Genomic DNA, 17,515 nt, shown 5'->3' on the forward strand with positions numbered 1-17,515 from the left:
GGGGGGAGGGGAGCAGGCTCGGAGCTCCAGACTGCCGGAGGCCGAGGCCGGCCAGCGATCTGTGAATGCAGGGAGGGAAGGGGAGGGAGAGAGCGGAGGGGAGTGGTGTCAAGTTTCAGGAGAGAGGAGGGGGAAGTGACGGAAGGGCTCTGGCTCTGGCTGCCGGAGCCCCGGCTGCTCTGTAAGCCGCACGCACGCTCTGTAGGGGGGGCGGGGGAGGAGGGGAAGTCCGGACATTGACAAATTCCCCCCGGACGCTATTTTTAACTCGAAAAAGCCGGACATGTCCGGGGGGAATCCGGACGAATGGTAACCCTAGGATGGATCAATGATGATGGGTAGGGCCCTTCCAAATTCATGGTCCATTTTGGTCAATTTCACAGTCATAGGATTTTAAAAATCATAAATTTCACGATTTCAGCTATTTAAATTTGAAATTTCACAGTGTTGTACTAGTAGGGGTCCTGACCCACAAAGGAGCTGTGGCAGGGTCGCAAGGTTATTATAGGGAGGGTTGTGGTACAGCTACCCTTACTTCTGCACTGCTGCTGGCGGCGGCACTGCCTTCAGAGCTGAGCAGCTGGAGAGTGACGGCTGCTGGCCAGGAACCCAGCTCTGAAGGTAGAGCCGCCATCAGCAGCAGCAGGAAGCGCTGGGAGAGAGGGGGAGGAACGGGCGGTATCATATCTGGTGACAGCGGCCCCACTGATCAACTCCTCCCACTCCCTCCTGCACACCATAGAACAGCTGTTCCCAGGTGTGCAGGAGGCACTGGGAGAGGGGGGACAGGGTATACTCAGGGGTGAGGGTGTAAAGAGGCAGGGAAGAGCAGGGGCGGGGTGGAGCAGGGGTGGGGCCTTGGTAGAAGGGGTGGAGTGGAGCCAGGGCCTGGGGCTGAGCAGGGGGTTTGGAGGTCCGTGGCAAATTTTTAAATCAAAATGGGGGTCCTCGGGTTGCTAAAGTTTGAGAACCGCTGATATAGGGCAAAAGCACACAAAAGACCAGATTTCACAGACAGGGGAACCAAATTTCACAGTCCGTGACACATTTCATGACTGTGAATTTGGTAGGGCCCGAATGATGGGTGATAGGAGGGGCCGGGAGGGTGACCAAAAGGGCGGATGGGTCAGTGGTGGCAAGAGCTGATCAGGATATTTGTCAACATTTTTGAATGTTTTGGTTTGTTAAACAGAAGCTTCAGTTTTGTGGAAAAAGCAATGTTCCGTGGGATGTCTGTTTGGCCAAAAATTTCAACTTTCCACTGCAACAATCAAAATGAAGAATTTTGTTGTGCAGCAGGTTGACCTGAATCGATACATTTTAGTTGGTCAAACCAAACTGAAATGTTTGGTCAATTCCACATTGATCTACATGTACTTGAGCTACTGCCGTGTCTCATGCCGCCCATTCTCCTCAGTGGGGCAAGGTTGGACTACATCTCCCATGGTGCACTGTCATCTCCTCCCACCCCTGGCTGGACCACTGCAGGACATCATGAGTTACACCTGACCACAGTATATCATGGGAGATATAGTCCAGACAGGTAGCTTGGCCTATAGAGGACAATGGGGACAAGTTACCCCACCTACAACTCCCATGAGGTACCATGACAGCTCAGAGGGACACAGATTAATGTCAAATCAAGACAACACCAAAACACTGACATTCCTGAATCTTTCAGAATTTTCCATTTCACAAAACATTTCAGGATTGGAAAGTCAGATTGATTTGGAACAAAAACAAATGTTAAAATATTGGCATTTCCATCCTATAGGAAATGCCAAAGAGCCCAGGAGGGGGACTGAAGGAAGATTAATCAGAGATGGTTGAACCTCCATCGGACTGGATTTTCTTTGCTTGGTGGTTTGAGCCAATTATGGCTTCTGAAGTGGTTTGTCCATCTGCTGGGAATGTGTAAAAACAACTACAACTCAGAAGGCTCAGGTCAGAAAGGGAAGACATTCTGGAAGCAGAAAGGATAGTAAGTGAAGACCTCCAAAACCAAATGAAACTGAGGGAAGAAATCCTGTCCCCATTAAAGTTGACAAGAGTTTTGTCAAACTTCAGCAGGACCAAGATTTCACCTTGGGAGTTGTGCACGCAGGGCAGCTGGGAACCAGTCTGTCTTCTAGCCCTGAGAGAAGGAGCTAAGCCAGTCAGTACAGCAAGGACAACTCAGAAAAAAGGAAGCAACTTCACTTGTTTTCTCACCTTATATAAATTCACCCAACTGCTAAAAGGGACATGTTTTCCAATGTGGGCCAGTACGGGGATGTGTGTGCAGGTGGATAGCCAGATGACAAAGCCCAGGGGCTTGTTCTGAGTGCAGCAGTCCTAACTGCATCACACAGTATTTTTGTGTGTGTTCATTTTATAGATAAGGTCATGGGCATAGTTTGGAGGAGTGGGGGAGCATTTCCCTCCACCTCCCAACCGTAAGCCTTGGGCAGGCATGGAATTTGCCTCCTCATATGTGGCCTCGTTGGCCTGACTGGAGCTGCCCTCCTCCCCCCAGCTCAGTGTAGAAGTCAAACTGTGCCTAGGGAGAAAGTGCTGCTCAAAAAACCACATGTGTTCAAAATGTGAGGCTAAAACTAAGGGTGTCTTCACGGCAGATTTCACTTAGGTGATTGGCAACTGGGTCTGAGCACCCAAGTTAGCCTGGGCCTGGTGTGAGCAGCCACACTGCAAAGCCCTACCTGAGTTACTGTGTCTGTACTGTAACTGTTCCACCTCCCAACCGTGTGTTGCTAGGACATTTGGGGACATATCCCATGATTCTTTGTGCTGTACTAAGCTGAGCTGCTCTGATCCTTTCCCAGTGAATAGTGGGAGAACTTGTCTGACCTTCTGGGCCCCTGGGGAAGTGTGGGTAGGCACTGGAGGATTATCAGCATTCACATGAGTCAGCCTATGTTCTTGGTGCAAAGTGGGTAGGTTACCAGCCTGAAAGTGGAATCTGGGCTGTAACCCAAACCCCCAGCCAGGTCAGCTTGCCTAAGGTTGAAAGCACCATCAAACTCAGGTGAAAGGGGTGTGTGTACACACACGGGAGGATGGTTATGGGCAACACCTGGGTAAGAGCCCGAGCTAACTCTGCAGTGAAGACATACCCCCAGAGATGGACAAAACAGGCATGAATCAGTGCAGACTGTGAAAAAGGAAAACCAACTAATGTAGAACTAAACATTAAGTGACTAAGAACTAGCTGAGTTAAGAGGTATACTTACCTGATGCAAGTCAGAGTGCCCAATGCCGCACGTGGGAGGGTTCCTGATGCAGTTCAGTAGCTTTCTGATTGTAACTGGTGACTGTACTTAGATTTTTTGTGTGTGTGTGTGCAGTGATGTGGCACCTGCCAACTTGCTTTTCACCCGCTGGAGGAAGGATATTAGAATGTGGATGTTCAGGTGCCCAGAACTTCCATGGTCCAGACAAGAGACTTAAGGAGGCTGATTCCACAGCAGGATGCAAACAAGGCTTTGCTTAGCTTGCTATCAGAAACTGCTCCACTCCTGCCAATAATTCCAAGGAGGAACAATCTAATCTTCCTCTACCATCCCCTGCAGCTGTGGATGCCAAAGTGACATCCTGTGGGGAAAGCTCGGTCAGTGTGTGCAATACAGCCCCTGATTTTCAGGGACTTACCAACTGGCTATAAAACACTTGCTCCAGGCTGGAACATAGCAGCACCTCCAACGGCCCTAGCCTGGCAGCAATAGTGAGAGAAAAATTGTTTATACATTTTTAAACCTTATCTGTTTAGCCACTGGGAGTTACTGGAGGGCAAGAAAAGTAGAAGTCATGTGATTCTGTAACTCAGACATTTTGGTTTTACAAACCGCAGCCAGACTAGAACACGGGGGCTGGAGGAATCTGAGATTGTCATGTTTGGAAATTGGCTGCTGCCTGTGCACAGTCATTGGTTTTCAAAATGCATTGCTCATTGGTAACTCCATAAGAACACGGCTGCTTCTAGTAAGTGACTGTTTGCAGGAGAGACTGTCAGTTTGGAAGAAATTACTATAATCACCCCCAATACCAGCTGCTTTAGAAGCCTCCCTACTATGCAACTACTGGAGCTAAGCTAACTGGCTCTGATGAAATCTGAGCCCTAAAGCCAGAGAGGTTTGCCCGTAACTGGGCTTTACGCTAGTCAGGGTAGGGCTTTTTCAAAGGAGCACACAAGATATTTTCTCTAATGCAATAAAGGAAAATCAAATCAAGGTCAGCTTCCATCTTAGGACATTAGGGTCATGATACAAATGAATAAACAAAAGAGACTGCAGTGTGAAGACTGGAAGTCACTCCTTGGCATATTCTGTTGTGCCCATGTGGTATAAGACTCTGGAATCACGGTCCCTGCCCAGGCACAAGTGAGAATTAAGGGGAGGAAGGATGTTCTCCTGGATCGAGCACTGGACTGAGACTCGGGAGACTTGGATGCACTTCCTGGCGTAGGCTTCCTGTGACACTGTTGTAAATCTAACCCTTTGTACTTGCCCAGGATATTTAGGATCTAAAGATACAGATAGATGCCTGCTGGGATTTACAAAAGCAGGCAAGTTAGGCACTCCCACCGACCTTCAATGAGAGTTAGGCACCTCACCTGTATCTGAGAAGCATGATAGCTGCATCCAATATCACAAATTGGCCTTCCAAGCCTGACAGACTAATTAGAGCAGAGAGGTTCTCTGTTTGCTGCCTTACTGGCAGCATCTTCTGGAAGTCAGTTTCACATAGGCAGCCTCTTAGCAGCATGGAGTGCCAGGGCCAATTGTTCAGAAAGAGTCAATAAAAATAAAAGGCTGGAGGGACAGAATAAAGTACAATAGCTAGGAGCAGACAATGAGGTAGGGGCACAGTGTGGCTGGGTCTGGCTTGTAGCAGATCCTCTTTCACGTGGACCTTTGTCCCCTGGAGAGGCTTTGTCAGAACCAAGAGCTGGATCCAAAGACCACAGAAGGCAATGGGAAGGGTCATTACTTTAATGGGCTTTGGATCAGGCCCCGGGTGATTTGATGAACATCCAGAGTTTCTTGACAACAAACAAACAGCAGAAATCTCCCTGCTCATGTCTCTGTGGCACTAATGCTAATCAGTCCACTTGCCAAAGATACCAACTCCCTACTTCCCTCTTCTATCAATGGGCTTTCGTTCCTCTGATGCTGTATGCTCTTGCAGAAGGGAGGAAGATAATGTTAATAATACTTTGTAATTTACATGCCCAGCAAAAAAACTTAAATCTGACGCAGCGGTTTGGTGTTTTCAGTGAGATTTCAATTTCTCCCAAAGTAGCTCAAGAGAGACTTTGCTCAGCATCCTTCAGCCAATTGGTAGTTCAGGCTGAGTCAAAGCCCAGGAAAATCCTAGTTCCCTAGGCTTCACCCCTGCATAACATACAATCAGCCTGTCAGTCCCCACTCTGTTGCGCTGTCATTCACACTTAGCTGCAACACGGAAAGAGTTCAGGGAGCCTTTCCCACATGTACAGCTTTATTGGAATTCTGCAACCAAGAAAGTAACAATTTTACATTATGTTTATAACCATCCTTTGCCAGATTCCTCAGCTAAATGCTCACTTTTGAGACAGGTTTTCAGAATGAAATGGAATTGTTTTATCTACTTATGTAACAAGAACAACTATTACTTTAGAAACAGAAATCTTACAAACCACTTGAAAACATGGGCCTTAAGACATGTGTTGTGTTTCAGGCCTTTATAACATGTTTGTGATTTTAAATCACACTACTTTTCAACTGTACTGGTCTGTGTAGGGGGCCTCTCAACCACATACTGCAGAACCACATATGGGAATCATAATATAGGTCCCTGGGACCCTGGCACTAACTATTTTTGTCTCTGTGCATGTCCAAGAATTAGTCTTCCCAGTTTCTCAGGTTTCGCAGCCATTCCACCAGTCAATCCAGTCCTCCTGACCCCAAGCCAGTTTTGGGGCGTATGCAGTGCTGGAGTGGCCACAGTACTGAAAAATAAGACATGAAAAAAGTTAAAAGCCACAGTGATATCCCATCTATCCCTAGGAATTCCAGGATTTATTATTTGTATGCAGGGGGGTCTATGAGTCCAACTCATGAGCCAGGGCCCTATTGTATGCCATACAGACATGCCAAGTGACAATTTCAGTTCAGATTTGAATTCTAATACCTTCTTGGAAGGTACTGTCTCCTTGGCTAGAGACGATAAAGGGCATACAATAGAAAATAAGGATTAAATTAGGAACATAAGGGTATGTGATGCTGACAAGATAATATGGGGTGCATGGGATGGTCATTTTGTATGACTAACAATGGAGACCAGGCATTTGAAAACAACTCTTTGCAGAGGGCCCATCAAGAGGGAATGAGAGAAAACAAGGGGGGGGGGAGAGAAGTCTGATAAATTTGCACTGGTGAACTAGTCACATGGACGAGGAAATAGGAAGATCAGCAGGATGTGTGTTTCTGTGGGAGTGGAAGCAAATATGTATAGCCTCACTCTTTGATAGCAAGGAATCTTTACGGATTTTTGCTTTATGACTTTTTTTTGGACATAGCTGCCAAGAACGGGAGAAATATACAGGCTAAGAATAATTGGTATTTCCATTAGCTTTCTAAAAATGTATTTGCTGTCCAACAGTAGGTGGGGTGGGCAGTATAGTCATTCCCCCAACTCTCCTGGGATGTGGTAGTTTAGATGGCAAAAGGGAAATAGGACTGTTTCTCTGAACAGTAACCAGAAAGACAATGAAGTGTGTCTGCAGGTAAAGAGAACAGCTGCATGGTACTTAGGTGCCTCTGTCTGGCATGTGGGCTGACGGGATTCAAAGGAAAGGTTTTGGCCACAGTGCCCAATATGGAATTTTTTTTACAGTAAGAGTCTCTACTGTTTAGACTATAGCTGATTGCTATTATGATGATTAATTGTTTGTATTGCAGTAATGCTGGGAGCCAGGCAAGTGGGGAGCGGACCTTGAGGAATTACAGCAGGATTGAATTGACTGGGCTGGAGCTCAGCAGCTGCTATTTATGTGGTGGTGAATGGAGAATGGCATGGGGGAAACTGGTATGGCCAGGAGGCGAGTGGAGACTGGGTTCGGGTTGGAGATTTCGGCCTCATGAGGGTCCTTATATGGACACTAATCGCAGGGTTTGTAATTACCTCCGAAAACTCTTCCCCAGCCCCCATGAGTTCACTGGACAATAAAGAGCTGCATACCTGCTGTAGAGGGCCCCTAGTCTGTAGACTCCTCCTCTTCCTGCCAGACTTGCTTAACCGCTGTCTCTTCTGCTGTGTCTGAATCCTGGTCCCCTCAAAGAGATCAAGTGTCTCAGGCATCTCCCAGTCTGGACCTGTGTCCTGCTGGCCTGCTCAGGACAGGGTGCTAGTGTTCTCCAGCTCAGCCCTCAGAATTGCAGCCTGAGAGACTACAGACTGTGTAGAAGGGAAAGTGCCCAGAATTCAGTCCTGCTCTTTGTCAAAAAGCTACGTTTTCTGCCTTGATCTGGGCCTATTGTTGTGTCCCAGGCCCTGTTATACTGGATGCACCTTCAGTCTTTTGGCATTCTCTTGGCACCTGCTTGCCACTCCAAGCAATGCCCATCTCAGCCAGTCACTCAGACCACTAGAGCATTGCAAGCAACTGAGCTGAGCTGGCCCAGGATCTCCTCATCTCCTGGAAGGAGGGGCACCAATGCTTGAGCGTTGGCCTCAGGCGAGCTGGCAGCATGATCTTAGGAAGGCCCCCCCTCAGCCATGCTGGAGACAGAAGTAGAACGAAGCTGAAGAAGCTGGGTTTGGGGAGTAGGTCGCACAGCTGAGCTCCATGGTGCGTGCCGTATTATTAGAACATTAAGTGGCTTCTGACTAGCTTGGCCCCTGTGCGGCTCGTAACACACACAGGTCAGATGAACGCAGGAACTATTCACACCACTGGCTCTATTACACCTGTGCTTTCTGACCACTCTGGTACTGTATGGTGGAGTACCACATGGCCATTAGCTTTCCTTGAAGCACATCTACAGATCCAAGTGTGAATCCCTGTGTGCCTTTGGGAGCAGTGTATGTGGATGTAAGGTACTACAGGCATTCTAAGGGGAGCACACAGTGCCTAGCATGCCAGATTTTTCTAGTATACTGCAAGGTTTGTGACATTACCCTAAGGAACCTTCCAGATTCTATGAGCTGGGACCCCAGTGGAAGTACTGTAGATACCTCTACCAGCTACATCTTATCGAAATACCAAACATCTTTCACACCTAAACACCAGAGCGATAGATAAGGAGCAGCGTTTTACCTTCAAGGTGGCCCCTAGCGACCTCAGTCCAGTTGAATGCCGAGCCAGCTTCAGCACCCGGAATATCCTCATGAGCCGGAACACCTGCACCACCTTGCCCAGGTTCCCCAGCTCTGAGTCACTGCCCAGAGTCACATCCACCAAGAGGGTGATGTAAAAAGGCAGCACTGAGACAATGTCAATCAGGTTCAGCGGGTGCTTGAAGAACTTCTTCAGGTTGGGTGCCAGCAGCAGGCGGGAGGACACTTCAAAGGTGAACCAGGCGATACAGAAATACTCCAGATTGTGCAGGACAGGGTCGTCTAGCACGTTGTCATCCTCATCCAGTACCTGGTACTCGGGCATGCTGTGGATGCACATGGTGGCTATGGAAACGAGCACCACGCTGATGGACACAAAGCTGAAGAGTTTGCTGGGGATGGAGTAGCCTGGGTTCTCCATGGTGAGCCAGAGGCGCTTACGCAAGTTGCCGCAGCACAGGGTGCTGTAGCGGAGCAGGTCATGGTTGAAGTCAGAGATCTCGTCGGGGGATGTGTCCACGCTGCTGACCTCGCTCTCCTCGTCCCAGTTGTAGTGCCGGCTCTCCAGCTTACGCTCATGGTAGCGGTAGCTGCAGCAGGAGTCCAGGAAGAACTCGTTGATGCCCCAGTACTCTATTTCCTGGCAGAAGGAGAAAACGCACAGCTCATCCATGACATGCAGCTTCCCAGTCTGGTAGAAGTGCAGCACATATAGGAAGAAGCCTGGGTTTCTATCAAAGTAGAACTCCCTGGCGCTCACATCGTAGTCATCACAGAGCTGCAGGATGGACTCCTCCGAGTCGCAGGTCAGCAAACGCCCCAGCCGGGTGTTGGGGAATTTAGAGAGAGCACTGGAGCTGAGCCTTCTTCGCAGACCCCCAACGTTAATGTTGATGACATCGTCCTCAAAATCAGGATCCCAGTAGTTTATGGTCTTGTTGACCATGATCAGTGGAGCTGCTGCTGGTTCAGCCTGTAGATAATACACAGTGCAGTTGAAGTAAAGAGGTACAGTCTCTATGCAGTGGTTTTTAAAAAAAAGTGCAGTTCAGCTAAAAGTCATGGGCTAGATACATCCTGGGTGGCAATGGATTCATTTCCCCATGTTTTTAAAGATGATCTGCAAAGGACTTAAAATTGCAGGGGTTTTCATGACGTTACCCAGAAGGCCTGAAAAGATTCCCCCCCGTGCTTCCTGGAGAGGTTCCTCCTCCCTTCCCCCCCCCCCCTTTCTTTTTTACCTTCAAAATGTGAGCCTCCTGTTTTGTTGAGGGCTATTGAGACATAAGGGAGTTTACTGTGATCTCCAGCACCTTAACTGAAAGGATGGAGGTGATTCCCCTGTTCAAAGTGATAATTAGCAATTGATGATATATATGGTTTATTCCCCCACCCGCCCCAAGAAAAGAGTTTTAAACAGTATGACTAAAAAAACCCTCTTCCTCTTCGTAGATTAAAGTTTATACTGTCAGCTCTTGTAGCATCACCATTTCATCAATTGTCCAGTCAGAGAGCCTTACAGCCTTAAGAACTCTTTACTTTCTTATTAGAGCTGGTTGGGAAAAAAAAGTCATTGTCCATCAGAAAATAAAGTTAAATCAGAATGTTTCATGGGAATGTGCCTATTTCAATGAAATTTTTGGTGGAAAATTTGCCACTAAAATCAGAAATTATGAAAGTGAAGATATTAAAGTCATCTGGACACACTTTCAGAGGGATGGCTACCTGGCTTCTGCTTGTGAACTCAAAACTGTGCACCTGCCTTTTGTTGGTACAAACACCTCTGCAATCTTTAAAAGATTCTGCAGGTATCAGAATCTGCACCCATAAAGCCCGCTAGGGCGAATAGAATTTGCACACAAAATCTAACATGAGAATTCTTCCAAGCTCACATGCAGGGGTTTGCATTGCAAGATGCACACTACCCTATCTCAAAGTAGTCCTTTGGTGGGATGGAATGGGATGGACAGGAGTGTTGGCCTCTTTGCCAGACATTAGACTGGTGCTTAGTTTCAAAGACTAAAATTTCTCCATGGACAGACAGGTTCTCAGGGTCTTCCCTTGATGGTTTTGATCAGTCTGGTGTTAAAAAAGTCCCTTTGCTCTTCTGCATCACAGTCACACGGTGAATTTCTCAAACACACAAGTTGCACAAAAACAAAACACACCACACACACAGGCCATATATCCTGTGAAAGACCAGGCAGTAATAGTGACAATAGTGAACCCTACTATGCAGCACAATGGTTGGAACTCTGATCAGAGAGTGATTCCCTTACAGCACTTCACAGTGATGATAGTAGAGGGATATTGCTGATGAGGTATTTTTCCTGCTCTGAACTTCTTTTCAAAAGATCTCAATGTAATATTCCAAAGCTTGCTGGCTTCAAAGTGGAGCTGCTGATGCTTTGAGGTTCCTGTAAGTGCTGCCAACCTGTGATTTCTCTCTGTGAAATGGATTGAATGAGATCAAGTAATATCCATTAATTATTAATCCTCTGAGTGTGGAGCCCATTTTTCAACAGGGAAGGAGCAAAGAGTTTGCAATTGTCAGGGAAGAGCTTGCGTATTAACTTCCATCTTCAGCCACATTGCCGAGCTTTACTCACCACACGTTACACAACTGCATCCCCAGGGCATGTGCTTTTTAGAACACTGAGAACTCGACATTTTTAGATTTTTAATGAGTTCATAGGTCACTGGGCAAAACACTAAGGCTGGGAGAGGCTGGATGTAGCTTCCACAGGTCTCTGAAATCCAGTGAGAATGTTGTGTCAGTCAGGGAGGGATCGCTTATGTTTCTCACTTCTAAGGCTATGTCTACACCAGTGGTTCTCAACCTTTCCAGACTACTGTACCCCTTTCAGGAGTCTGATTTGTCTTATGTAACCCCAAGTTTCTCCTCACTCAAAGACTACTTGCTTACAAAATCAGACCTAAAAAATACAAAAGTGTCACAGCACACTATTATTGAAAAATTGTGGACTCATTTTTACCATATATTATAAAATAAATCAATTGGAATATAAATATTGTATTTACATTTCAGTATACAGAGCAGTATAAACAAGTCATTGTATGAAATTTTAGTTTGTACGTACTTCGCTAGTGCTTTTTATGTAGCCTGTGGTAAAACTAGGCAAATATCTAGATGAGTTGATGTACCCCCTGGAAGACCTCTGCGTACCCCTGCTTGAGAACCACTGGTTTACGCTACAGCTTAGGTTGGCATAACTTCTATCGCTCAGGCATGTGAATAAACCACCCCTCTAAGTGACAAATTATACCAACATAAGTGTTCGTGAGCACAGTGCTATGTTGGTAGGAGAGCTTCTGACATTCATGGAGATGGTTTTATTAGGCCGACGGAAGCGCTCTCCCATCACTGAGTATCTTCACCAGATGCGCTGCAGCAGCACAGCTGCATTGATACAGCTGTGCCGCTGCACGTATAGACATGGCCTGAGTCTGGAATTGAGCAGGGAGCCTGCAACTTTTGCTACAGAAGGATCCTTTTAATCTTAGGTGGGTAACGGAGTGACCGTTAAAAGAGATGCAGGCACAAAAAAGGCTGAAAGGGACTTTGGAAGTTCCCCTTTTCCAGGCCATGTCTAGTCCATAGGAATAAAAACCAGAGGCAGGTTTGAAATGGAGGGTCTGGGAGAGAGACTAACAGCCTAGCAAAGGCATGCCTCTCTGAACCACAGCTCCTTAAAGAAACATGCTCATCAATGCATAAAACAAGCCCTCGCATTTTACTATGTCTGGAGGAAGTGATTGTCTGTGATAAGCCTCAGAGCTTAATTGCATCACTCTTTCCTTTCAAGTCCTTTCAAAATCAACATCTTAAAAAAATACTAACATGGGGAGGTAGTGGGGGTATGTTACTTTTAAGGGAGAAACTGGAATTTCCATGACCTATTATCTTCTCCATGGAACACTTCCTCACAGTCCATCTGTGGCGAAGTGATGATTAATCCAGGTTCCTTCCAGAAGGATGTTTGTGAATTCAAGCTTCTGTGGGGAAGAGACACATCCCGACGTCATGCCTGAGCATCTGCATACGCCCCATGAAGCAGCAGCTCGGAGGGCCTGAGCCAGAGGTCACTGAAAACAATGGAAACTTCAATTGACTTCAGTGGGCTTTGGATCAGGCCCTCGGGGGAACAGGCAACTTGTGCAGGCTCAGAGGTTTGCATCTGCAGTCAATGATGGTGTCAAAAGCATTTGAATGCTGTGCTCCATCTTAGAATTCCTTTTAGATGTGATAACTTCTTGTAGTAATATCTTCAGATATGAGGAGATGTGTGCATCACCCTTTAAAGCATCAGCTAGCCAGGGCCAGCCTGTTTCCCAGCTTGGAAAAAATGGGCCTGTGGAGGTCGCAAGCCTTTTGTATTAGAGGGAAAATCCTCATTCCTGCATTGAAAATATTGGGGTGGGGGAGTGTCACGAACTATCTCAGCTTCTCTCTTCTGATGTTAGTTTTCTAATGGGTGACATTCGTTCAGCCCACGTTTAACTCCGCTGTCTAGAAATACAACATAAATAATACTGTATTTTGATGGCTCTCCCTGGGGGGGTTTCATTGTTTTTTTCTTGCACATTCACATTAGTGACAATGTTAAACTTAAAAAAAAAAAAAAAAAAAAAAACAACGAACAAAGCCCTGAGCCAAAACCTTAGCACTATCTCCAATATCAGGTATTAAGACATGGAGCCGTTTTACACTTAGAGAAATAAGTGTTTGTTCTCTCGTGGATTTTGGGAGGGCTTTTTTACAGCACAATGGACAATGAATACCAATGAGACTATCTGGAATTATATGTAAATTTGCAAAATTTCCCCATTAGTTTAAAGTATTTATTCAAAAATGTATACCTTAATGGAAAAATACATTGGGATAATGCTGGTCTCTTCTTGCTAAATTTACATAATATATTTCAAATGTTTTAAGGAGACAGTCATCAGAATTACACAAGTTTCATATATATGGATGCTAAAAATGCATTGTGCTTTTAAATGAAAAACAATCTTGTGAAAACATTCACCTTCTGAAGCAGGTGTCTGAGGCAATGTGTGCGTGTGTGTGTGTATGTGTGTATATATATATATATATATACACACACACACACACACACACACACACACACACACACAAGTGCATCCATACAACATGCTAAGTTTCCTTGGACAACACACTTTTTCCAAATAAAACTTTCAAATAGAAGGTATATACATTTATTCTAAAATGGCCAAGACCGTTTTTTCTCTGAAAATATTGGGAAGAATGAAATATGTATTATGCACTTGCTGAGAAGCTTAAAACTTGAATCTCAGCCCAGAAGTAAATGCATATATGTATTTTTCTTTACAGGCAGGGCCAGTGCTACCATTTAGGCAAACTAAGCCGTTGCCTAGGGCGCCAAGATTTGGGGGCACCAAAAAGCAGTGCCCCCAATTTTTTTTTTTTTTTACAGCGTTCCTACACCCCCTCCCTGAGCGCGCGGTGGTGGCTCCACTTCTCCCGCCTCCCAGGCTTGCAGCTCCAATCAGCTGTCTGGCGCTGCAAGCCTGGAATGGGAGGAGAATTAGAGTGGGGGTTGCGTGCTCGGGTAAGAGGCGGAGCAGAGGTGAGCTGGAGTGGGGAGCTGCCACACAGCTCCCGGGGGGGCGCTGCCGCGGGGGCACAGGGGGGCACCTCAGGGTGGAGGGGGGGCAGGGAGCTGCTGCAGGGCTGTGGGGGGCACAAGGTGGAAGTTTTGCCTAGGGTGTGAAACTTCCTTGCACCGGCCCTGTTGACGGGTAAAGAGTGCTTTAGATTAACCGCTTTCAAAACTTTGCTCAACACATGGATACTTCCCATTTTGACTGAGATTAAAAGCAAATTTCCCCAACAGAAGCAGTTAGCAAGGCTGGTATTTTTTAGTTTTAAGGCACACTTCCTTTCATTGTAGGTCACTTCTAAATCCTCACTCCTGCAAATTCTGTGAACGCATTTTTGACAAACTGCTGCAGACAAATCCTAGAAATGTTTACATGGTACGTGAATTATGATGCACCAGGTATGAAAGTCACCTGTAAAGTGTCCCTTGGTGCGGGGAGGGAGGTAGTGCCGATTGCATTAAAACACATGGCTGCAATATCTAAGCTGGTCTTCTAGTGTGTGAAGACTAGGAAGCAGATCTTCAGGGGCTGTTTGGGGGAAATGTGCTTTGGGTCCAGCAGCACTCATGGAATTCTTAGCAGTCATTTTATTACATGCGAAGTGCCTTTGCAGAGTCCTCCCGCGTCTTCCCCTGACTGATTTCTGTTTGTCAAAGGATGCCCATTGGGAGCCTGGCCTGGACAGCTGCAGTTTGCCTTTAATGGGCACTCCCCTGGGAAGGGAGAGGGGCAGGGTCCCTGTTGCAACCTTTGCCCTCCTGGGCACCCGCTTTGTTCTTTGGAGGACTGTTGCACTGAAATCAGTGGAAAGATTCCCATTGATTTTAATGGGCGTAGCCTTCCATTGACTTGAATGGGCTTTGGGATCAGGCCCTGGGAGGTTCTCTGAACCCCAATGGAGAAAGCAGTCTCCCAGAGGCTGATGCCATGGCTCAGCCAGGTGCCTCAAGGGGCCAGGGCAGAGGTGCTCAGACTGCTGCATTAGATGGGGATGAGCAGCTCGAGGTTTTCTGCAAAATCCCAGGGCCGAGGGCTGGGGATCCCCATCCCTGCTCCCTCCCCAGCTCAAAGAGGTTTCCCCTCTCCCTGGCGTCCCATCCAGATGGCTGTGGCAGCAAATGCGCATCAGCCTCACTGCAATGGGGATGGGAAACACCAGATGCTGCCCGGGAATCCCTGCATCAACTGCAGGATTCCCCAGCCCAGAGCCACCCCCCTCCTGCTTCTCAGCTCCTGCTCCAGGTGGGAAGCAGCAGTGCCAGAAATTGCCAATGGGAGCCCCCTCCTCCTTCAGCCTGTGGCTCTGCATGGAAAGCATGTGAGTGACTCAAGCGCCACAGCCCAGGGGAGCCAGAAATTCCTGGGCAAGAGGGGAGGGAAAAACAGGCTGCCACTAATGCCCGCCTGTGCCTGGGGAATGGGCCAGGGTGTCCTGGCACATGGGGTGCTGACCAGGGGAGGGGACCCTGCAGGGGGGGTGGAATAGGGTGCCACCCAAGGAAGGGGAGGCAGAGACCCTGCACAGGGTGTGCGCGTGTGTGGGAACAACCCAGGGGAGGGAAGGCAGAGACCCTGCACAGGGTGTGTCTGTTCGTGTGTGGGGTGCCACCCAGGGAACCAGAGACCTTGGCACAGGGTGGGTGTATGTGTGAGGGGGGTGCCATCCAGGGAAGGAGAGGCAGAGATCCTGGCACAGGAGGTGGGCAGGTGCCACCCAGGGAGGGGAGGCAGAGACCCTGGCACAGGAGAGGGGAGGAGATGCCCCTAAAGCCGCCCCGAGGCGCTGGGCACCGTGTGCCCCTCTCTTACCTGATAGCCCAGCAAGCCGCAGCGGTGCGTGTGCGCCTCCCGGACCAGCCCCTCAGCCCTCTCCGGGGAGCCTAGGCAGAGCCTGGCGCCTCCATGCTGGGACCCTGCCTCTGCCCGGCCGCTCCGCGCGCCCGGCAAGCGGAGCTGGGAGGGCTCCGGCTCCGGCCCTCGCTCCTGCTCGCCTAGCGCCCGGACTGCGCGGTGCCTGCTCCCGGCTCCTGGGGCTCCCTCCGGCCGCTCCTGCGCGCGCTGCGCTGGGTGAGCGCGAGGCACCTGCCCAGCCTCCCCGGGAGCGGGCTGCCCGCGCCCATCCTCTGCCTTTTAAAGCCCAGCCCGTCCGCCCCAGGAGCCAGGGGCTGGCGGACAGCTCAGCGCTAGGCACCGTCTGGAAGTTCCCCCTGTATCCATTGCAAGAAAAACTCCTTAGGGATCAGGGGGCATTTGACGCGCTCCGAGCTGCCATCTGCCCCTCTCGGCCGAGCGCGGATCTCCCCTTGTGAGCTCAGCAGCAAATCCCCGAGAGCAACCAAGGCTGCTCGGGAGCCGGCGCCCTGGCCCCCTGCTGCATTACAGCTGTGCTGCCGGGGCGGCAGCCTGGACCCCCTTCCCCCCCCCCCGGGGCGGTAATTAATTAGGACAGGTGGTGTCCGAACGGGAAAGTGCCCCGTAAGGGTCTCTGGCAGAATAACCCCTCGCAGTCAATAGCTGCTGCATTTGTTTCTTATTGTGCATCCGAGAGAGAAAGAGATTCCCGAAGCTGCGGCCTCCAAGCAGCCCCCGGTAAGTGTCAGACACAAAAGTCAGCCCCAGGAACGAGCTCCCCAGGCTGGACCAGGCAGGGCATCTGCTGGGACGACCGACCGAAAGGAGCCCAGGGGGAGGAGAGAGGGACAGAGGGACTACGGGGCTGATCCACCGCTCACCAAACCGATGCCCATTGGTGCCGGTGAGCTTTGGATCAGGCCCTACAGGGATAAGACATGCATGTAGTGGAGTAGTCCTTGGAAAAAATAAACATGCATAACATTCAACGTGTTCTTCCAGGAGCACTGGCAGCATAACCACGTATGATGTGTGAACAAACCTGCAGGGGCTTTGGGGAAATGACAGCTCCCCCCCCCCTCCCATTCAATGAAAGTTAAAGGTCTGGATTAATTATTTCCAGTGAGGATATAAAACTTTTGCCTCCTTTGGCAAGGTGAGGACAGACAATTCCCCCTTGGCACAGCTACAGGTGGTACTAGCAGTGAGAGATGCCGCGTAGCCCGGCATTTTAACACGGTCATCTAACCCTGCTCAGACTGACCTGCCATCTACACTGCAGCTTGTCTAGCTTGTGAAAACCTCCTACCACCAGTGCAGCTCTCCTGAGCTCCCAGCACTGGGAGTGGCTGCTCTGAGCAGGATGGGATAGCACCACCCAGGGGCTAGTCTAGCACTGGTGGTGGAGGAATTCTGCACCCTCTTGCGAGTGTGAGCAAATTTATCCTGGGTGAAACTATCTGGACATCAGTGGAGTTATGCCAGTTATGCCATCTGTCCCAGAGTGTTCAGGCTCCAGGTGCGTGGTCACCACTGTTCACTGGCACACCCAGCACAAGGATGTGACCCTGGCAGCAGTTCTTGTCCACGTATTGCTAAACTCTGTGTTTGGTGGAAAGGTGATCTCAGGAGAGTTAAGACAGTGGGCAGTCTTCAAAATGCATTTAGAACCTTGCAGAAC

At 48.7% G+C, this 17,515-nt stretch overlaps 1 protein-coding gene across 1 annotated transcript in view; it reads right to left on the bottom strand.

The window, feature by feature from the left end:
* Positions 1 to 16,182, bottom strand: part of KCNS1 (potassium voltage-gated channel modifier subfamily S member 1) — a 28,382-nt gene extending 12,200 nt beyond the window's left edge. Inside the window, exons 1-2 of the mRNA XM_034788019.1 lie at positions 15,793 to 16,182; positions 8,297 to 9,289 (exon numbers count right to left, since the gene is read on the bottom strand). Coding sequence (XP_034643910.1) covers positions 8,297 to 9,262 — 966 coding nt within the window. The 5' untranslated portion in view covers positions 9,263 to 9,289; positions 15,793 to 16,182. The remainder of the gene's footprint in view (positions 1 to 8,296; positions 9,290 to 15,792) is intronic.
* Positions 16,183 to 17,515: the final 1,333 nt, after the last annotated feature.

Source organism: Trachemys scripta, chromosome 12 (assembly GCF_013100865.1).
Source record: "Trachemys scripta elegans isolate TJP31775 chromosome 12, CAS_Tse_1.0, whole genome shotgun sequence".
NCBI classification, from domain to species: domain Eukaryota; kingdom Metazoa; phylum Chordata; order Testudines; family Emydidae; genus Trachemys; species Trachemys scripta.